Raw genomic sequence first — 21,347 nt, forward strand, 5'->3', positions numbered from 1 at the left:
ATGGAAATTCTTATTTAGTGACTCCGCTGTATCCAAGGTCAGCCTAAGATAAGCCCTTAGAGTATCACCTCTGAGGTAATACAAGTGGAAGAGCACTGGCCAATGGTCATTTACAAAAAAAGCCAGTCCTCAGATACTCTTTGGGAGCTATGGAGTTTGTTTCTCTCATTGTCAGCCCCTTGCCTCTGCTTAGGCACATTTTGGATTCAGCAAGATGCCAGAGTCCCTCCTGCCATTTGCTTCAGTATCTACTTAGAAGCCTTGTGCCTCTGGGGGGAAAGATTCTAAACCATATTTGAGGATCATAAATTGGCTTGTACTGCAAAGTCCAAATCCAGATGTGAATCTCCCCAGGGTTCAGAGATGTTTGGATCAGGAGTTTTGGTTTTGGCCTACTCTATTAGGAACTCAAGGTCCCCACTGTCTGCAATAGAAGAGACAGAGACACACACTTCTGGAGGGAGAAATGACATGGAACAGAGGCCTGGTGGATTACTTAGCAGAGTAGGTTGGTGGGAAGAAAGGAAGAGTGACTGGGAAGACAGGAGGCCATCAAATCCTTCACCCAAGGCCTCTCTCGCAGTTGCCTTAACGTAATCAGTAGGAATACTTTTATCAGAGAGAGCTCAAGTAGATTAAGACTTCAGGAATTTTCCCAGACTGAGAACACAGAGTCTCTTTCTTTATATTTAAGAACAGTCTCAGTTTGGAATTGTTAGGAGTATTCATTTAAATTAGAGAGACCCTTCTAGCTATGCATTTCACAGATAGTGAGCCACATTTCTTTATGACTACACCATTGATTTTAACTTTATATGAATGTATTTATTTGTCAGGATGTTCATGTTGAAAGATGATAATATTAAGAAAAGCCAAATTGCCACAGGCTTTATCAAGTAAACATGGTAGAGGGAGTTGTTCCACTTTCCCCATATAGTCTGCAGTGGTGAGTTTAAAGAAAAATTTTCATACAGATTAAAAATGTTACACAAAGATATTTTTTGCCTAGTATATAAAAACATTCACCACCCGAAGTCTAATTGCAGGTTTCATGTTTACAGCATTCAGTTCTACCACCGATGCAATTTTTATAAGCATGTCTAAATCAGATATTGATCTATTTATGTAGCCAGAAGGCAATGTTTCTGACAATGAATCTTATTCGCACACTGACCAGATCAATTTTTATTCCAGCATGAGTTTTGCCTAAAGAGGGACTGAGTAAAAACTGGACTTCAGCATGTGGCCCAAGGATTGGAATATTAATTGAAAAAAGACCAGAATTCCAAAAAACTGATGTGCATGATCATTTTAGTTATCCTGTTCCTAGATTATATCTCCCAAGAATGACAGAACAGCATAAAATGGTTTGGATCAGCTGGTGTGCAGACAGGATTTTGGAAAACCAAATGTGTCATACTCTCTATCTGGCCTTCATTTACATAGTTTAGGTATTTAGGAAATACCAATTTGAACAAACATTCAAGTCACATATCTCCTAATTTCCCCAGGGAGAAATATTTGCTGTATTTAATACTTCCTTACAACACAGGATTCTTGTTGCATTGCTATGAGAGCCTCAAGAGACAAATACTGTATAATTTAACACCAAAACAGCAAATGCTACTGCATGTGTGTGAAAAGATTCTGAATGATCATCACATTAACATTTCTAAACCAATTCTCTTCAAATTTATTCCTTAGGTCTCAGTGAGATCTACAAAAAAAAAAATAAAGTTTTACTAACACGTCTTCACTGGTTTTGAGCTCTGTATATGCAAAATTCCCAGTCACAACATATTTGCTTTCAACAAACACACCCAGCTCTCAAAACGAAAAGATTTAGCTCAAAATATCAACTCAAGGGCACAAAAAGGAAGGCACCTCTGAGCTCAGAGATCTAGCATAGAAATTTTCAGTCCAAAATGATTGTAAAATATTGGTGATTTTAAAATATTAAAATATTTTTAAAATAGTGATGGTTGTGGGTTATAATGAAATTTTCAATGTTGTTTTATGTATAGTTTCCACAATAGCAGAAGCTGCAATAAGGCATAGCTCCATGGACTTTTCAGTGAACTGATTCCAATTTACACCAGCTGAGGAACTGGTGCGTTAGGTTGCAGGCACAACTTAACTCATTTACTTGATGAATTATGAACGTTGCTGGAGGTGAGAGAACACTAATTATTGCCTAAATGCTCAACTGCAATGGAAGGTAACTTTAGTAAATAACACTTGCTAAAAACCATTAACAGATGATGTACAGAGCACAAATGGTCCAATGATCAAATGCTACAATGAAATAGCATATTGAGAAGAAATGAAGGGACTAAGGAAAAGTGAAGCAGAAAACAAACTTAAGAGTCAAATTCTGACTTTGGCTGTGCATTTGCAATTCTCGTTGACCTCAATGGGAGCCCTGCAGGCAAACTTGGAACCCTACGTTAATTAGATGCAGGAAGTAGCCACATACAAGGGTTCTGCAGTTCTTTCACACAGAAAAGTCAGATGTACAAAAATTAACACAAAAAGATTTTCCTAAAATCTGTTGATACAAAATAACTTCATCATAGGTACATTTTTATATTTCTCTGACACTTTTTCACCAAGGATCTCAGAATGCATTGAATTAAGCCTAAAATCATACTAGGCATTATTATTCCCATTTTTACAAATATGGAGATGGAAGGATAGTGACTTGTCCCAGTCTGTCCTTGAAGTCCATGGTAGAATTAGCAATTGAACCCTGACGTCCTAATTATTAGTCCTGTGATAACGGCAAGACCACCCTTACTGAAATAGTAAACATCAGAAAACATGTCAATCATGTCATGATAGTTGTGTATAATTATTTATTTATATTATAATATCATCTAGAGACCATAACTAATATTAGGGCTCTGTTGTGCTTGATGCTGTATATACACAGTATAAGAGGCTGTCCTTGTCCTGAGAGCTTAACAGACTAAAGGCAGTATTACCCCCATTTTACAGATGGGGATTGTTGCAAAAAGAGTGAAATCCTAACCCCATTGAAGTCAACAGGAGTTTTGCTATTAATTACAACTGGGCTAGGATTTCACCCAAAGAGTGGGAAATTCAAGGGGAACTTAGGCTCAGCATTTCAATGTTCTATCTTTTAGGCTCCCTGCAGTCACATGAAATACACATTCCCAAGTTAGATGCTTGGACTCCCTGTAGAATGCATGGGGAGAGTTAGGCACCTAAACATGGGATTGATAGATGCCAGCAATCTGGGTGGGGAGCAGCCAAAACTAGCCAAGGAGAGGGGTGTGGCCTAAGCCCACCCCTCCAAGAGAGTTAAGTACCTGAATCCAGGCAAGAGAAAGTACCTTCCTCTACTTGGGATTTGCAGCTGTGAACCCTAACCTGGAGTAAGGTGCCTAAGTCAGGTCAGCCCTTTTTCAAGGCAGTCATTGGTGGTGGTAGTACCTGACCTCTTTTACTCAGTAGCCCACTCATTAGAACACACATCCAGGATGTGGATCTGCCTGAGAGTTTCAGGGATTTTAACCCAGGTCTTCCACTTCCCAGATGGGTGTCCTTAGGGCAGAACAAGGCACAACCCCCAAAATGGTTGTGAGTTCTATAATTAGATTTCACTAACCAAGTAACAAGTGTGAACTCCTAAAGCACTCTAACAGCCTTACCATGGAATCATAAATAGTCTGGGCACTGTGGTGTATCTTACCACTCTAGGCAAGACTGCCTCTGTGATAGATGGTCCCTTATACCAAAAATCACAACAATATTCAGGTTACTCCCAGTCCCAAAGGACCAGTCAGTGACTCCAGATCAATTTATATCCTAGATTTTCCACCAAAGACAACACTTGTAGCCAATCCTGTAATTAACTAAAGTGAGTTAGTTATTAACTAGGAAAAAGAAATCAGAGTTATTTACCAGGTTAAAAGCAGATAATATACACGCATAAATGAGCTACAGTCTTAAATTCCAAAAGGCAATAGAAACTTCTACAATAAGCAAACTTTATATGTCCTTTAGGGCTAACCCAAGCTAAACAGCTGGGTACCCCTTGCTTATGCTTAGAAATCATTGCCCTTGAGAGTTCAAGCAAGATAGGGATCCTTGCTTATGTTTAAGAGTCATTGTCCCTCAGAATCCAGACAGTATAAAGATGATAATTTCTCCTTAAGAGGCATTTTAATTCCCTTCCCCCAGTATTCAAGCTGTGATGGGATGCAGGTATCCCTCTTCAAGGATGTGGGAGGAATCAATCAACCTAAATCTTTTGTCCACAATGGCTTATCTGATGTCTATAGACCTTCTTTTGTTGGGGAGACAATAACCCCTCTTGTGGTAAACTAGCATTTCACACTTGGTAATGCTTCTCCCCTGACTGTGGGGGATTTACAGTTTTAGAAAATGTTTTTATAGTTGTACAGCAAACATTTAAATATTACCATATAATATGGGATACACATATTATAAGTAGGATTAATACATGCAATATTCTACAAACATTCCATAAAGTCTAAATACTAAACACACTCTTATAACTCAAATATCTATTTTAATAATACTAACACACAGCAAAGCCAGACTGGTTTCCAGCTATGCATTCATCAGTGCCTTGGGGCCTCGGCATGAGTTGGCACCTGATATGCCAGCATCACACTGAGTTTGTTTTAATTTCTCCTGTTGAAATAATTCCACTGTGTATAAAACACCTACATATTCATTGCAGTTGAGAAAAAGACTGACTGTGTAGCTCAACTGTTCTGGCATTCACCTAGGATGTGAGAGACTCAAGTCCCTGCTCCAATGACTAGTTAAGGTTTGGGTTTGGTTTTGGTTTTGTTAACAAAACAAAACAACCACCCACCACGGGGTCAACTTCAACAAGAGACTGAGACATACCCTCCCCAGAATACTCATAGCTCAGAGGTTAGGGCACTCACCTGGGAGGTGGGGAACCCAAATCCCTCCCTCACATCTGGCAGAGAGATGACTTGAACCTGTGTCTCCCACATCCAGGATGAGTGTTCTAAAATCACTGGGCTATTGAGTAATTTTTGGGGGGGCACAAGAGAATGGGCGGTTGCACTGCCTGTAGTTTGTGTAAGGCCCAATGCAGTAGACATGCTCAGAGGCTGCCTTAGAGCATATCTACAGATCCAGCTCTACAGGCAAGATAGGTGGGAGAATGCCCAGTTTGTGAATCCCACTGGGGCTTAGGTGTGAGTTAGGCACCAACCTGCTCAGAGGTATCAGGAATGAGGTAGCTGTGTACAGGCATGGCACAAATGTAGATATGTAAGGGACTTTGGGCACCTACAAGGTTAGGCAGCCGCTGAGCAGGATTTTTGAGAATCTAAGTTTTGGGTTTAGGCACCTGAAGTGCCCCTTGTGAATCCCATCCAAAGTGTTTAAGTGACTTGCCCAAGGTCATATAGGAAATCTATGGCAGATCCAAGAACTAAACTCAGATTTCCTAAATCCCAGTCCACTGTCTTAAACACAAACCATTGTTCCTCTATGCAGACCTTAATCCACTAAAACTAATTGAACCAAACCTATCATTGGTGTAACTTCAGTGAAGCCAGAGGAGTAACCAAGGGACAAATTTGGCCACTTGTTTCAGTTAGGAAGAATGGAACATCAATTTAATTATTCTTAACTCATTTAATGGGGCTAAGAATTATTTGGTTGTTTAACACAGGGATTAAGACACACAAATTGCTGAATTCCAGTCCTGACTCTGCCAGTGACATTCTGTGTAGTCATTTAGACTTCCATATTTAATTGTTCATATGTTTTGTTAAGCCCATGAGTCGCACACACAACATTTGAACTGTGCATGTTCTCATGCCATGTGTCTGCCGTGGGGGATTAGGCACAAGCACAAACTTTTTAAAATTGGGCCACAACCTCCTTTCCTCAGTTTCCCATCTGTTAAGTGATAACTATAACAGTTACCGACCTGCCTACTGTACCTGGCAAGGATGTTATGAGAATTAATTACTTCAAGCTTCCAAACTGTGTTATAACTGTAAAGCACACTATAAACATTAAGTATCAGTATTATTAATAATAATTTTACATCAGTATACTATTGAGCTTCATCAACTTAATATAAGCTCAAGAAAATTGTACTTACAAAAGCATTGTTCAACATACTCTATACAATTTCATACAAGGGAGATGCAGATTGAATTTACAGTCACTATGGTATTTTACAGGATATGTCTTGGTTCCCAGGTAGATTACTCAATAATTCAAGGACAGAATGTATTATTTATAAATGTCTCCATTTTTTGCCCATTCAGCACCAGAAACCTTTATGGTCTTGTGACAGGGTGCTGGCTGAGCCCTGGGGGTTAAGCCACCCCACGGCCACAAGAGCCCTAATTAAGAGGGGAGTGGAGCCAGCTGAGAGAGTCTGCAGGGTTGAGGCTAGTGAGGAGCAGGTGGTAGGCTCACTCATCCCAGCCTTATAAAGGCTCAGGGGAGGCTGGTGGTAGCTGTAAGGGAAAAGGTGAGTGGCCAGGGTAAAGCTGTAGTTGAAGCAGAGCTGATTAGGGGCTGAGGCTGCTTGGCCTTAGCTTGGGACTGTATCTGTACATAGTTGGTGGTGGGGAAGCCTGTAAATAAAGAGCACTGGTGGGAGCATGAATCTGATGACTCTATGTGGGTGCAGAGGACCTGACCAGCAGGGGGTGGTCTGTGTGGCCCTGCTACAGGTGTATACATAATTTTAAAAAAATCAACAGACTTTCACATCCTTTGCAATTATTATTATAGAAGGTGTTGACATATTTTAACATGTTATATAAAACTGTAAGCCCATAAAATACCATAACTGCCATGGTAAAAGTAAAACACTTTAAAAGTGATTTTTGGATAATCTAAAAGACAATGTGAAGTGCAATTATTCCAGATTGATATCAGAGAGCTGAACTGATAGTGGAGAGATCTCGTGATTTCTGTCCCAAAGAAATGGCAAGGCTGTACTTCACTGGAGTGCTCTAACACTTCTGGCTCTAATGCAGTGTCTTGTCCCACTGAAGTCAATAGAATTATTTGCATGAATAAGACAAGCAGGATTTGCAAGCAAGGGCAAAAACAAAACAAAGAAAATGAACATCCTCAAAATGGAAAAGGACTCAGTAGGGGAAGAAAATGTATCTTGAGTTTGTAAAAGTATTCTAAGGAATGGCAAAGTTTAAAAAAAAACCCCAAACCCTAAAATACATTTAAATGTGTCCCCTTTATTTCAGCAGCAGAAAGACCAAGCAATGCATCACAAACAATCTAAATCCTACAAACTGTATTGCTAAACCGCTGGCCAATTCAGCTCTAATTACACAGTAATACTATTCTCATGTCAATATGTAAAGCATTTAAAAGTCCAACTAGAAATCCTAATGTAAACTGTGTCCTTTTAAGAACCATTCAAAACCAGAATATGACCATAAATCTATAGGGACTGCCATTAAACAGTATCTTTATGCATGAGTCCTGCATGTATAATGAAAATCACTCCTACCGCACATACTCATTTTTTCTGTAGAAATAAATGAGTCCTCTCCTGGTATCAATTATTTCTCTCAGCTCTAGAATAATGTCATTTTATGTTTACAGCATGAAAGTAACCCCTTAATAGTGCAAAACATCTGTATGCATCAAAAACCCTAGCTTAAACAATCATGCAAATGGTAAAAGTTACACAGTATAATAGCAGTTGCCTAAAGGTAAACTTCACTTAGTTCATAAGACATTTCACCATGAAGCCTATAAAACAAGAGCTTTCTGCTTTGACTGATGTGAATTCTGTCCACAATATGCTTCACCTCACCAAGTGATTAGGAAGGAAAATTTGAAGCTTAACATTTTCCATCCTTAAAACATGACACCAATGGGTAGCTGTGTTCTCACTTCTAAAACTCAGGATCAGTAATTCCAAACTGTGGAAAGCATATACTGTCTCTTGCTGAAGTAAAATGTCCTTTAGAGTAAGACTTAATGAACTTCTGGTTACTCATGGCATATTATCATAGCAAAAGGGTATCACTGAACCATAAGAAAATTCCTTACTATTTTCCATGGATACTTCCAATTATACTTACATAAATGGTTCTGGAGAACTGCATTGCAGTTCTTGAAGGGGGGACTCTGTAATGCTGATTTTTAAAAAAGGTTTTCAAGGTGATCCTGGAAAAGGCTGGTAAGCTTAACTTAAGTGCCAGGCAAATTGGCTGAAACTATAGTAAAGAACAGAATTATCAGACACACACTTGAACACAATATGTCAGGGAAGAACCAAGATGGCTTTTAAAAGGGAAATCATGCCTCACCAATCTATTAGAATTCCTTGAGGTTATCAATGAACATGTGGACAAGAGTGATTCAGTGGCTACAATGTACTTGGACTTTCAGAAGGCCTTTGAAAAGGTCCCTCACCACAGGCTTTAAGCAAAGCATGCAGTCATGAGATAAGAGTGAAGATCTTCTCATGGATCAGTGACTGGTTAAAAAATAGGAAACAGGTAGGAATAAATGGTCAATTATCACAATGGAGAGGGATTAATTGTGGGGTCCCCTAATTATCTGTACTGGGCCCAGTGCTGTTCAACATATTCATAAATGATCTGAAAAAAACACGTAAACAGTGCAGTGGCAAAGTTAGTAAATGATACGAAATTACTCGAGCTAGTTAAGTCTAAAGCAGACTGCAATGATTTACGAGAAGATTCACAAAATTGGGTGACCAGGTAACAAAATGGCAGATGAAATTCAATGTTGATAAATGCAAAGTAATGCACATTGGAAAAAATAATCCCAACTATACATACAAAATGATGTGGTCTAAATTAGCTGCTACTGCTGCTTCAGAGAACACAAAGACTGGGGGTCATCCAATGAAAGTAATAGGCAGCAGGTTTAAAAGAATTGCAAGGAAGTACTTCTTCACATAATGCACAGTCAACCTGTGGAATTCATTGCTATGGGAGGTTGTGAAGGTGAAAAGTATAATTGGGTTCAAAAAAGAATTAGATAAATTCATGGAGAATAGGTCTGTTAATGGCTATTAGTCAAGATGGTCAGGGATGCAGCCCTATGCTCTGGCTGCCTCTAAACCTAAGATTGACAGAAGAAAGGACTGGATGAAGGGATGGATCATTCAACAATTTCCCTGTTCCATTCATTCCCTTTGAAGCATCTGGCACTGGCTACTGTCGGAGACAAAATACTGGGCTAGATGGACCATTGGTGAGAGCCAGTGTGGCCCTTCTTATGACATGAAAACGTCTTCATTTTGCAGAATATTTATTTTAAGGCACTAAAGAGCTGCATGGGCCCAACTATGCACCACATACACAGGCACAGCTCAGGTGGCTTTCATACCTATGAATGTGAAGGCACACAGTTAGACATTAGATGGTAACAGGGCAAACTAAAGGTATCTTTACCATTATGAAAAGAACTAGAGTCTGAAGTTCCCAGAAGAATATTTAAATCCTGGAAGGGGGAGAATGTGTTATATTAAAGATTTTTGAACATCTATGTGTGGTTGCTATTCAAGAATATTTAGCAGATGGAACCAGTAGGGAATGAAGAAGAAAACAATTTGTGTAAGTGTATGTGTGTGCACTTTATTCTAAAGAATTTTCAGTTTGGAATGGAGACATTTAGAAATGTCTTTGACTACCAAGAGTAGCTTTGTGGAAAAGACTTTGCTTGCTGTGAAAATGACATGATACAAAGTGGTATGAGACAACCGACTTGAATGCAACACTCCAACAGTATCCCTTATCCAGCTAAATCCTCAACATTTACTAAACAAATGACTGTAAAGAGAAAGACAAAAGGGGGTGAGAGACAAGCACAGGAAATGAAATATGGTAGGGAGAAAAATGAATATTACAAGTTATATTTTAACCTGAAATGTATTTTTAATCCATAGATCTCAAACTGCTCTAAAAAGGTGGGTCCATGTTTTCATATCAGTTTGATGGATGAGGCAAGTAAGACAGTGAAATATTAAGAGATTTGCCCAAAGTCAATCAGCAAGTCAGTAGCAAAATCAGGAAGAGAACTAAGACCTCCTGGTCCCCTATCCCATGCTCAGCCACTGGACTGCAGGCAACCCCGTTACAGACATACTCCCTCTCCTTATCAGTTTGTGGGTTGACAATGTTCACTTTTTGAGCCTTATGGGCTGGATTTTCTGGTCCTGCCAGGCCACTGCTTAAGTACTACAAAGTGGCTTTAGGAGGCTGAAGATAGCTGATGGAGAACTCCACACACAGGGGAATTCTCCACTGTCAGAAAGCTCCTCACGACCTAGCATAAGGAGAATGGGGGGATGTGTCAATGGGGCCTTGGAGACACAGGTGGGACAGGGAGGGGAGGGCACATGGCAAGCAAAGTTTTGCTGTACCCAATCCTCCACTGATGTAAGGTCTCTCTAGGACTTTGTCAGGGATGAAAATTAGGTCTGTACTTGTGCAGTGCTGGTTCCTGCAGACCTATTTCATAGCCTTTCCCCACCACCCCACCATTTAACTGGAGTGAAGAATCAAAGTCTGTGTGTTTAATGGTGTTATTGGACAGTTCTAAACCCTCTTATGAGGGTTTATCTGCCTGATGCTACTTTCCTAAGGGACAATATGAACCTTTAAAATTTAGTTCCAAACTGTTTATATGGGAAAATGGTCTCTTCTTCCCAGGTCTCCTCTCATCTCTTTAAGTTGAGGTGGTTCCCTGTTCTTGAAGAAAAATGGACCAACTGCATTAGTTCAGAGGCACAAACAATGCTATTAAAACAAAGACAAACATCTCCGCTTCCCCTGATCCCCAATTTTTTTTACGTGATACCTTTGCTGGGAAGCTGGAAGTAGATCAGCCATAGAGGAAGTCCCGAGGATGGGGTTATGGGTCACAGGCATAGCAACAGAAGAAGTGGCAAATAAGAGGGTATAGAATTCAGAATACTGGGACTGTAGGGCTCAAGAGAGGCAGAACAGCTGCTATGGTGCTGAGGGTAAGGAGGAAAGTTAGAACAACTAAAGATAGGTGGGAGGCAACTTTAGGCATAATAAGCACATCATGGGAAAATTGTGAATATAGCTGTGTATGCATCTCTGGGTCTGAATGGTAGCACAAACCATTTGGGCTCATGGCAGTTTCAGGGTCATTCCTGCTTCAAAAATGTCCCCCACAAAATGTCCATATTATCTTATTTCCTGTGATTAATTCTATGATGGTTTCCATGGCTGGATGTAAATCTGTATGTTATAACAAAGCACCTCTATATTTTTGTAAAACAAGACATTTTTCTCTCCATGAAGGGGCAGTAGTGTATACCAGATTACTGTTTACAGACTAATCATATGCACACACACATATATAGTGGTGCCCCTTTCCATAGGGAATCCCAAAAGAAAATGTCCTGGCTCTGTTTCCATAGCAACCAAACTACCCTGACTTTCCTTGCATGGGTTCATACAGTGAGTTCGTTGTAGATGAATCCTTTATTATTACTACTAAAACAGAATACTGAAGAATGTCAGCATTAAAAAAGCTCACAGACAATAAAAATGTGAACATATGAGAGATTATGAATGATTCATTGTTTGGTTTACAGGAGACGATCCTGCAAAGTACTGAACACCTTTCATAGATTCATAGGACCATTAGATCATCTTGTCTGACTTCCGTATACCACAGGCCAAATAATTTCACCAAGTTACTACCCCTGTTTTGAGCTCAACATCTTGTGTTTGACTAAAGTATATCTTCTAGAATGGCATCTTGATTTGAAGACTTCAAGAGATGGAGATTTCATCATTTCCCTTGGTAGTTTGGTAAAATAGCTATATCACCTTCACCGATAAAAATCTATGCCTTACTACTAATTTGAATTTATCTGACTTTATCTTCCAGCCATTGGTTCTTGTTATGCCTTTCTCCACTAGATTAAAGATCCGTTTAGAAAACTGTCAGTGACTTCAGTGGAAATTGAAGGTATTAGTACCTCAGGCCTGAATGATTTAATGCTAACAAAATCTAAAAAGTCAAGTTATAAAAGGTTTCATTTTGTGAAATTTAAATTTTTCATCATGTTTCTGTTACAATCTCATTATTCCATTTATTTTTTAAAATATTTTGTCAATTGAAATACTATAGCTGAATTATTGAGGCTCATTAAAGAACAGTTGAATGCCACAAAACCACTTTGTGTCCCATTCCCACCATTGTGTCACTATGAGCAAGAAATCATATAAATGTAGGGCTGGAAGGAGCCTCAAGAGGTCATCTAGTCCAAGAGCTAATGTGCAAGTGGTTTCCCATACATGGTATATGCATGTGGAGTGTTAACTCTAAACCAAAGGATCAGGTTCATACATTATTAAATTGGATACCATCATTTCTTTTTCTTTAAGTAATTAGCATTCATTATTATAAAATATAGCTTTTCTTATCAGAATTTAAGTAGTCTTTACAGTTATCTACTTTTACCTAGCAGGCAAACACCATATAAATTATTAAGGAAGAAAAAAAATAAAGAGAAGTCACACTTCTTACTTAAAATACAATTATGTTCAATGTTTAAGCTTTCATGTTTACTTCATGGAAGGCCCGCTCAGTTTAAGTAGGGTCCGAAATCCAATCTGTTAATTCCCCAATGTCAAGTAAACTAGATAGGGGAAACAAACCTTAGCCATCCTATATTGTCACATGGGTTCTTGTCAGTCCATTTGAAAGACCTTTCAATATTTTTAAATAAAGATTTCCATTGTTCCATTGCTTTAGCATTGTTTGTTACACATTTTCTTCTATTTTCATATAACGTGTAAATATACACCCTGCTGAATAGCAAAAAGACAGAAGATTTGATGCCTGATCCTATAATCCTTACTTCTAAGAGTAGTATTCACTCAAGAAAGTAGTCCTGTTTGTTTCAGTGGAACAATTCACTTGAGAGAAGGTTATTCATGTGAGAAACACATGAAGGATTGGGTCCTTTGTATTTTTGGTTTTTTTAATTTCAAAGAGAAAAAATATTTTCTGTAATAAATATCCCAGGCTGACAAATATTAATTTTGGATAAATTGCATATAGGATTTCATTCTGCTAGATTTTTTATTAATGTTGTTGTAACTTGCTTTAAAAATAGCAGCAGAAATCCTTACAGAAATTAAACAAGAGAAGTGTTCTTAATTTGTCCTTTAAAAAAATGGTAGATCCAGAACAGAAAAGGAATTTATGGTAGTAGATAACTTCATTAAATATTCATTAACATTTTCTTTTTATTGTCCCATAATCATAAAGTCATTCACTGTATTTACAGTTAGTAGTACCATAAAAACAAAGTGTTAGGTAAGTTCTCAGACATTATATGTCTAGGGTTTTGTCAAGATTTATGGAGGAGTGTAAAGTATAGACACTACATGCTATGTTAGCATGTGTATAAATAGCTGGGTGAACCATGAGGCATGGCTTAGGGGAGTAGAGTATATATCCTATACAGACCTCTACATGTCCAAGTAATGCTTCTCATGTCCACACTGCTATTTTTAGTAGTGTGATGTCCTGCCTCCTCCCCTGCCAGAGCCTTTCCCCGCTGCTCCAGCCATTCACTGCGGCGTATAGCTACGCACTGCAATGACAAGTGTGGATGCAGCCTGCCTTTAACTACAGTGCATAGATGCACGTGTAGAGCCTGTACTCTACACATTACCCTAAGTATAGACATAGCCTATCTTCTTCATGAGTTTCATATACAGTGGCATCTAGGTTCCCCTGGAGGTGGGTGACATCTAAAACTGGGTAGGCAAAAGTGATTGACAAGTAGAGGTACACTCAGCCAGCTTACAGGAGCGGGTGAACTTTAGGCTGTGGGTAAAATTTTCAAAAGTACTTGTATGATTTAGAAGCCAAAGTCCCATTTTTTAAAGTAATTTGGACAGTGAGGGCCAGATTTACAAAAGGTATTTTGGTGTCTAACAATGCAGTTAGGCACCTAGTGGAATTTACGAAAATAACTAAGCAACTTGGTGCCTAGCTCCCATTGAATTTCTTAAGTCACTTAGGTGCTTTTGAAAATGTTACCCTAACATCCAATGCAAAAAAGTAAAAAGTTAGATCCAGGATGGCAGAGGAGAACAAACAGCTAGTTAAGAGCTCAATTTTATAATTTCAGGCATTTCCATAGCAGAAACAAGCCCAGAAGAGTGGCTCACCACTAGACCTGTGTGTAGAAAGGTAGTTCTGGTCTGCAATATTTCAAAGTTTGATTTTGTCCACAAAAGGGAAAGCCCTGGGATCCCTTTTCTGAGTTGGGCTGCCCCAGAGCCACAGACTCCAGAAGTGAGAATTGCCAAGGAGCCAGGCAGGTGAGCTGGCAGGAAACGAGGCTAGTTTCTATCAGAACCCTGCCTGGTTTCCAGAGGAATTGTTTTGAAATCAAACCACCTCTGTAGAACATTTCAAATTCTATGACTCAGTAAATTCTGATGAAAAATATTTTGTATGAATTTTTCTGACCAACTCTATTATAACAATAAATATTTTCACGATGTAAGACTCTAACCCTTGTCCCACTGACGTCATTGGCATTTCTTCCACTGGGCTCTAATTGAGAAGTTATAAATCCAGATTAGTCTGAAACAGACTAATCTAGAAATTTCATCCTAATCCTTTATCCAGTTACTTAGTATGCAAGGCAAAAGTGGATGGCAGTGCCTAGGGAAACAACCTATGCCATATATGTAGCAGGTGGGACAGAAGGAAAAGTTATCCCCAGCAACATCAGGAGATGGTGCCAAATGGCCAGTGAAATTAAATGTCAATTAAGCGGTTCTCTACCTGCATTTCTACTATATGTAAGAAAGTTTCTAAAGGGTTCAAAGAGAAAAGCCTAATACATGTATTTATGTATATGAAAGAAATTCATAGCTTGAAGGGTTAAGAGAAGCTGGTGAAGAATTACTGTGACCCAGTGGAATGCTCCATAATGAGACAGATTCTAGTGCAACCAAAATATAATGTACTTTATTTTTGAAGTACACTGTCTACGGATCAAACCTGTTCTCATTGAAGTCAATGGCAAAATTTCCATTGACATTAATAGAGCAGGACCTGGCCCTAACACTGTAGTCTGATGTCTAATCCATATCACAGTTAGAATTTTTTGGCACAATTCTACCTGGAATGCAAAAGCGTGATATGAAAGGAGTGTTTTGTTTGCACACTTGGAATGGAAAACTGACTTGGAATGAACTGTATAACAGAGAAGCCAGCAGTGGGGAATTTGTGATGCAAATTTTTGGAAGGAAAACTTACAGTTTATCAAAAAGAGAAGGTTAAGAATGGTATAAGATTTGTGATTTAAGACTAACAATAAAGATAGAAAGCAAAAGTGTACGCTGGCTAAAAAGCACCAGTTTTATACAAGACTACTTTAAGAGTACAGCTGAAAAGCTAGAGTTGTTCATTTTCCATTGTTAAAAATCTGTTTTTAATGGGAACAACAGTGACTTGTGAAACTTAATACTGTGAAATGTAATAGAGGACAAAAATTAAACTAAAAATGTGAATTATAAAACCCCATACATGATGTACAGAAATGCATAGCTATCATTGATTAACATTAACTTTTTGCACAAACTGGTTAAAAAATAATTATTTTAGTACCCTCAAAAAATACTGTAGAGTTAAAAGGAAGTTTCATAGGCAAACAGAAACAGGAAGTCTACCAATCCCTTATTTTAGCACATTAAAATTCCTTTGAAAATTCTATCTGTAGCCCAATCCTTCATTTCTTGTACACTCAGAACTCCTTCTGAATTCAATAGGAGTTTTCAGGCCCCTTTTCAGAAATGCACTTAAATGTGTGCTTAACCTTAATCACATGCTTAAATCCATTCTGTTTTAGCAAAGCCCTTAAGCATGCACTAGACCAATGGGATTTAAGCATCTTCTAAGAGTTAAGCACATGCTTTAGTGTTTTGCTGAATTGGGACCTCAAGGAATGTAGGACTGAGAATGTGAGTAAATATTGGATTGCAAATTCAAAAGCTAAGATTCACATTGACTCCAGAAAGACTCTAGAAAGGCTCCAACTGACTTCTACTGATTTTGGAACAGGCCCTAAACCTTCAGTTGTGCCAGAGCAGAGCCATGTACCCCTGGTGGACTAGGGATAGCACAATCCATTTACTTCCATGAGTACAGGAGTTGCAATTCTGTCTGGCCACTACTTGGGGCTAGCACAAATATATTTTGGGGGTAGGCCTAATGGCAGACAGGATCTAGCATTGTATTTATAAAAATCAATAATTTGGGTATTTTCAAATTTCCCAGGTAAGCAAATATCCAAAAGATTAAGATGTTCAGAATGAATGCACAATAGTGCATTTTGGGGACAGCTCAACCAGATAGAAATTATATGTATATGTGTATTACCAATACAATTCTACCAAACATGAGTTAATGTAGTACCTGTGAAGGCGCCTGCTTGCTGGCACTGGAGTCTGAAATCTTCTTTTAATTGACCAAACAGGTACTGGTACTGCAGGTTTGCCCACACTACCCTTCTGATGTATGTCAACCAGGGAATGGAGGAATGGGAATGGGAAAGTAATTTAGACTCTGTCAGTTTTTGAGCTCTCTCCTGAGACTGTCAAGAAGGGTACCAGTTAACACAAAGTGGGAGGGTGGCGTTTCTGACAAGAATACTATTCCAACAGGAATTAAGAAATCATCATCTCTATTTCTGAAGATTTTTAGTCATCAATGATCATGGCCAGCATAGAATTAATGACCTAGAAGTAGAATGATCTACCACACTGTTAATTCCCTAAACCAACTAGCCCCTCCTGTGAACTATATATCTCTAATTATGCTCTGAATAAGAGTCTCTACTTGTCAGAAAGGAAATATTTCCTCCCATTAACCAATTGTGCCATTTTTACCTGGACAAGCAGCAGCCCAAATATTTAAAAATGTTGCTCTCGGATGGCAATCAGTGATCCTCAAATGTTCCATAAAATGAAATGAAAAATGAAAATTTCTTACCCTAATAAAGAGGATCTTCTCTCCAACTCTGTATCGTCCTTGTGAAAGACGCTCCACACAGAATTTATTGGGGCATTTACAAGGAGGATCTTCAGAAATATGTTTGACCTGAAAAACAAGTTATTGTATCTGTTTAATAGAGTGCTTCTGCAGCAAAGTGTTCAAAAGGACAGTTAACATAATGTCATGCCCTTGATTTATTCTCTGCTATCTTGACAAATGACTTCTTCTGAACACCTCTTCAGGCTTTTAATTAAGGCACTATTGCTGAAATTGTCTTACTTCTTTTTCCCCTTAACTCTAATGTTTTAATAGTTTGGCTTTGAGTGAATTTTTAAGATACTGATTTCAATAGCATTACTATTAATGTGCAAAATCATGAAATCTTTACTCAGTTTTTATTTGGTCTGTAAGCAACAATCCCATACATTCAATTAAATTTTTGCCTCAATTAAGAATGGGTAAAAGCTGAATGAAGACTTCAGGATTTGGCACCTCTGGTATAGGTAAAGCCTTGAATCCCGTAGTAATAAACCTCATATAGCATTCAGATATTAGCAACACATGCTCTCTTCTTATGTTAAACTGTGTGGATGGGAAACAAAAAATCTGTGATCCACGGCTTTTTCAGGGTCACTGGGTTTTGTTTTTGTTTTTTGTGTTTTTGTTTTTTGGCTCTGCAGAATTTCTGGGATAGTCTGGGGACCCACAAGAAAGACCCTATTGATCTTAAAATATATGCAGAAAGATCCTTTGCATCAGCATCCTCTGTCATCATCCAGTACTGACAAACAGATCACGTGTCCCTCCCTTTGAGTCCTCGGCAGAGTTCAGACAAGCCCAAGGACTGGGCCATAATTTGTACTTGAAATCTACATGTACTTTCAATTACATAAAATTAAATAAATCTGTATTCTTACTAATTAAAAATACTAAAATGAAAAACAAATACAGTAGCAGTGTTTTAAAGCATCTGTGAAATCCAAGATTGTGGGGATTCCTAAATCAAAAAGGAGTTCCCAGATGTGAAAAGATAAAGAAGGGACCAGTGGTGCTCTCAGACACACAGTTTGTCATGGAATTGCACTATATAATTGATTGATGAACTTAGCCCAATTTTTTTGTCAATCTGAGGTTGACGGTATGTGAATGGAATTGAACTCTATTGATTTTTTGGTAGATTTATACTTAAAATCCACCTATAAAAATCAGATAAAAAATAAAGGAAGTCCAGGTATCAGAATCCTATGTATATCTGATACATAAAAAGGAGTCTGCCCAATCATTTCTCCTGTAGGGCTTCCCTACTAATAAATTTAACACTACCTTAGCTTAGAGATACAGGACCTGATTTCCCACTATCTGCACCTTGCATAGCCATTTACACCTGGGTAAAACACTATGCCCAGATCATGAGCCAAGGCCCAACATAAACTCAGTGCCTTTCAGAAGAGTTGTAGGGAGAAAGGTGCCATTTGTGTCCCCCCTATCTTCGGCCAATTCAGTGCTGAGATGTTCACCAGAGCAGGAACATGGCTGAGGTAGAGGATGTGCAGCTGCATTCTGATGATCAGCTGCTGTTGCATTAGCCCATTGGAGTCTGTTATAGCCAGGTGTGATTTAGAGCTGCCTTGAGTTTTTCTAAGGGTATGTCTTCACTGACGGCAGCAAATTCACCACCATCAGATCGATCAATCCGGATCAATTGAGAGGTCAGTGAAGACCCGCTCAATCGATGCGGAAGTCAACGCATTAAAACCACCGCCACAAGTGGCATAGCATTGCATCAATGGGAACACATTTCCCATCAGCGCAGTAAAGAAACCGCGTAGAAGAGGAGTTATGAATTTGACGGGAGTTACGCAAGCTATTCTGTGTAACTTGCGTAACTCCCATCAACTGCTGCTGAATTTCCAGGTAAGTGTAGACCTGGCCTCAGTTACCGGGGTCCAAACTAGATCCCACAACCTCAGAGATGAGGGATGAACAAAGGCATCTGTATGCTACTTTTGCCCCACTCCTCAGCTACATCAGCCAAACTTCAGCCCCAGCTGAGAATTCAACCTTGAATGTGATACAAGTGACATTAATGTTTAGTAGAAGTATATTCTGAACTTTTAGATGATCTTAAAGTAGTACAACCATCAATCCCAAAGAGCAGATCTGGTTGAGTGAACTCTAATTTGACATTCAAGTAGCACTCCCACTAAGAAACAACATTGACAAGCGCATGAAGGCAATCATTTCCACATACTGTTGTTCTCTTGGATGAAAGCTGACCTAATGTATTGATGTCAAATAAAACAAAATGCAGGATGTATTTTCCAAAGGTTTTGTCTACTTCACGTAACACTCAAGAAACCTTTTAAGATCCAGTTTGTAAATTAAGGCTTCATAAAAAGAGAATGATAACAAAGAAAAAGAGCTGTTAGAATAACTTACTGATAAAAGGTTGAGTAACACTGTCTTAGACAGGAAAAAGACCAAGGTTGTGTACTGGGGCTCTGCTGGGTATTTTGATTGTCTGACAAAAATCTGTTATATGGAGTATGGGATTTTAGCCATACTTCAGGGAAAATTATACCATGTCAAAGGAACTTTCTTTTCATTGGAAGGTGATTGGGGATATGGACAGAGGTAAAAGGCAAGTTAACTAGCATTACTTTTTCTGTAATTCATCTTCTCAGCTGATGGACAGAAAGAGGAACTTTTAAAATTGACTTATCCTCTTTCACCTAATTTGAAGGCTTTCCACTGTATTGCTAAAATGATCCAGTGCTACCATCTGACCAGACTTTTTCACTTGTGAAATAATTGCTGAGAATAATTACTCTTTCTCTTGAAAATGTGCATTAATGTCTTTGTGAAACTTACTTCATAGTTTGAAATTATACTTGGCACTAAACACATTAAAAATAGTCATTGGGCTTGATTTTCCTGTCACTTAATTGTTTTATCACCAGAATAATTCCAGTGACTCCAAAGGAAATTCTCCTCTCATTCACTCTGGCACAGATCAAGAGTATTAGGCCCAGGATGTGGAGCACCAAACTATTAACATAGTCAGGACCTCTCTCATCAGCATAAATCAGGAGGAACTATGGATGTCAATGGTTCATATCTAATGTGGGTTGCCAAAGGTGCAACAGGCATCGATGGACATATATGTCTTCTGATCCTGGGATTGAGTACCAGATCTTCTAAATGATGCCCAAATCAGCTTGCAGATGGCCCGCAAGGTCTAACAGGTATGAATTGCCAGCACATAGACACATGCCAACCATGCCTTCTGGTGACACTCCTTGAACTGGAAGCCATCAGAAAGGTGGTGTAGGAGATGTTATAATAAGTCTATGTTGCTGAGAATTCACCTGAGCAGAGGGACTCCTCCAGCAGCCTGGTCTGCCACCGTTAGGATTGCTTTGTTTCGGATAAGTAGCATAAAGCAATCTCAATGTTGGGGAGACTCAAAGTCAATAGATTTATGACAGCATAAAACTGGTACAAACCAGAGGATAATTGAGCCATAACTACTGAACTTGCCATTGCTGCCTTCACAGCCTTACTGGCCTGAGGGGCATAGAAGTGTTATTGAATGGAATCCAAAAATCAAATATGGAAGTGGAGGGCAAAATTAATCCCTGTTTTATTTTTTGTGTCTGGATTATCTGAGCACTGCCATTAGTGTGTAGTGCGTGTGTCTGGGGGCTGTGAGGATCAGGAATTTAACTGCATAAATTCAACCCTTTCTATCTCTACCACTTTTTAAATGAAAGAAGATGGCTGGAGACAGCCTTCATATTCTCTTGTCTGTTCCCGAGACATACTGTCACCTCTTCCATTCTAAACGTGCCCACATTCTCCACAATGCTCTTACAGGAGCAATGAGTGGGTTTGCAAAGTTAAAGATGACACAAAATATAAAAGTTAAATGTAACTTATTTACATTTTAAGAATACATTTTTCATGAAAAGAATGAATATTATATTCCATCTGCTCATTGTAACACAAAAGTGGCACATGGGTTTTTCAAGAAGCGCTTTGTAACTCCCAGGTGGCACATCTACCATGTGATATAGCTGTTACTATAGTAACTGTTTCTTTTTATAGAATACTTTTGTAATTTCCTAGTTAACCTCTTCATTGCCTCAAAATGTCTCTTTCATCTGATTCCAGCTGTTTCAAAGTGAACCCCTCTAGAGGAGTGTAACTGAGAAATGATCACTACAACATGGTGTAAAGAGCTTAATGAATTGTAAAGCAAGGTGTTTTCTTTG

General features: G+C 38.7%; 2 protein-coding genes across 2 annotated transcripts in view; one reads left to right on the forward strand and one right to left on the reverse strand.

Moving 5' to 3' along the window:
- Positions 1 to 21,347, forward strand: part of SVIP (small VCP interacting protein) — an 86,648-nt gene that overhangs the window by 49,357 nt on the left and 15,944 nt on the right. The window lies entirely within an intron of this gene.
- The window catches only part of GAS2 (growth arrest specific 2), a 129,777-nt gene that overhangs the window by 30,677 nt on the left and 77,753 nt on the right, over positions 1 to 21,347 (reverse strand). The window contains exon 7 of the mRNA XM_067558172.1: positions 17,071 to 17,178. Coding sequence (XP_067414273.1) covers positions 17,071 to 17,178 — 108 coding nt within the window. The remainder of the gene's footprint in view (positions 1 to 17,070; positions 17,179 to 21,347) is intronic.

Source organism: Emydura macquarii, unplaced genomic scaffold (assembly GCF_026122565.2).
Source record: "Emydura macquarii macquarii isolate MOO-44397 ecotype Brisbane River unplaced genomic scaffold, CSIRO-AGI_Emac_v2 contig_1876, whole genome shotgun sequence".
NCBI lineage: Eukaryota > Metazoa > Chordata > Testudines > Chelidae > Emydura > Emydura macquarii.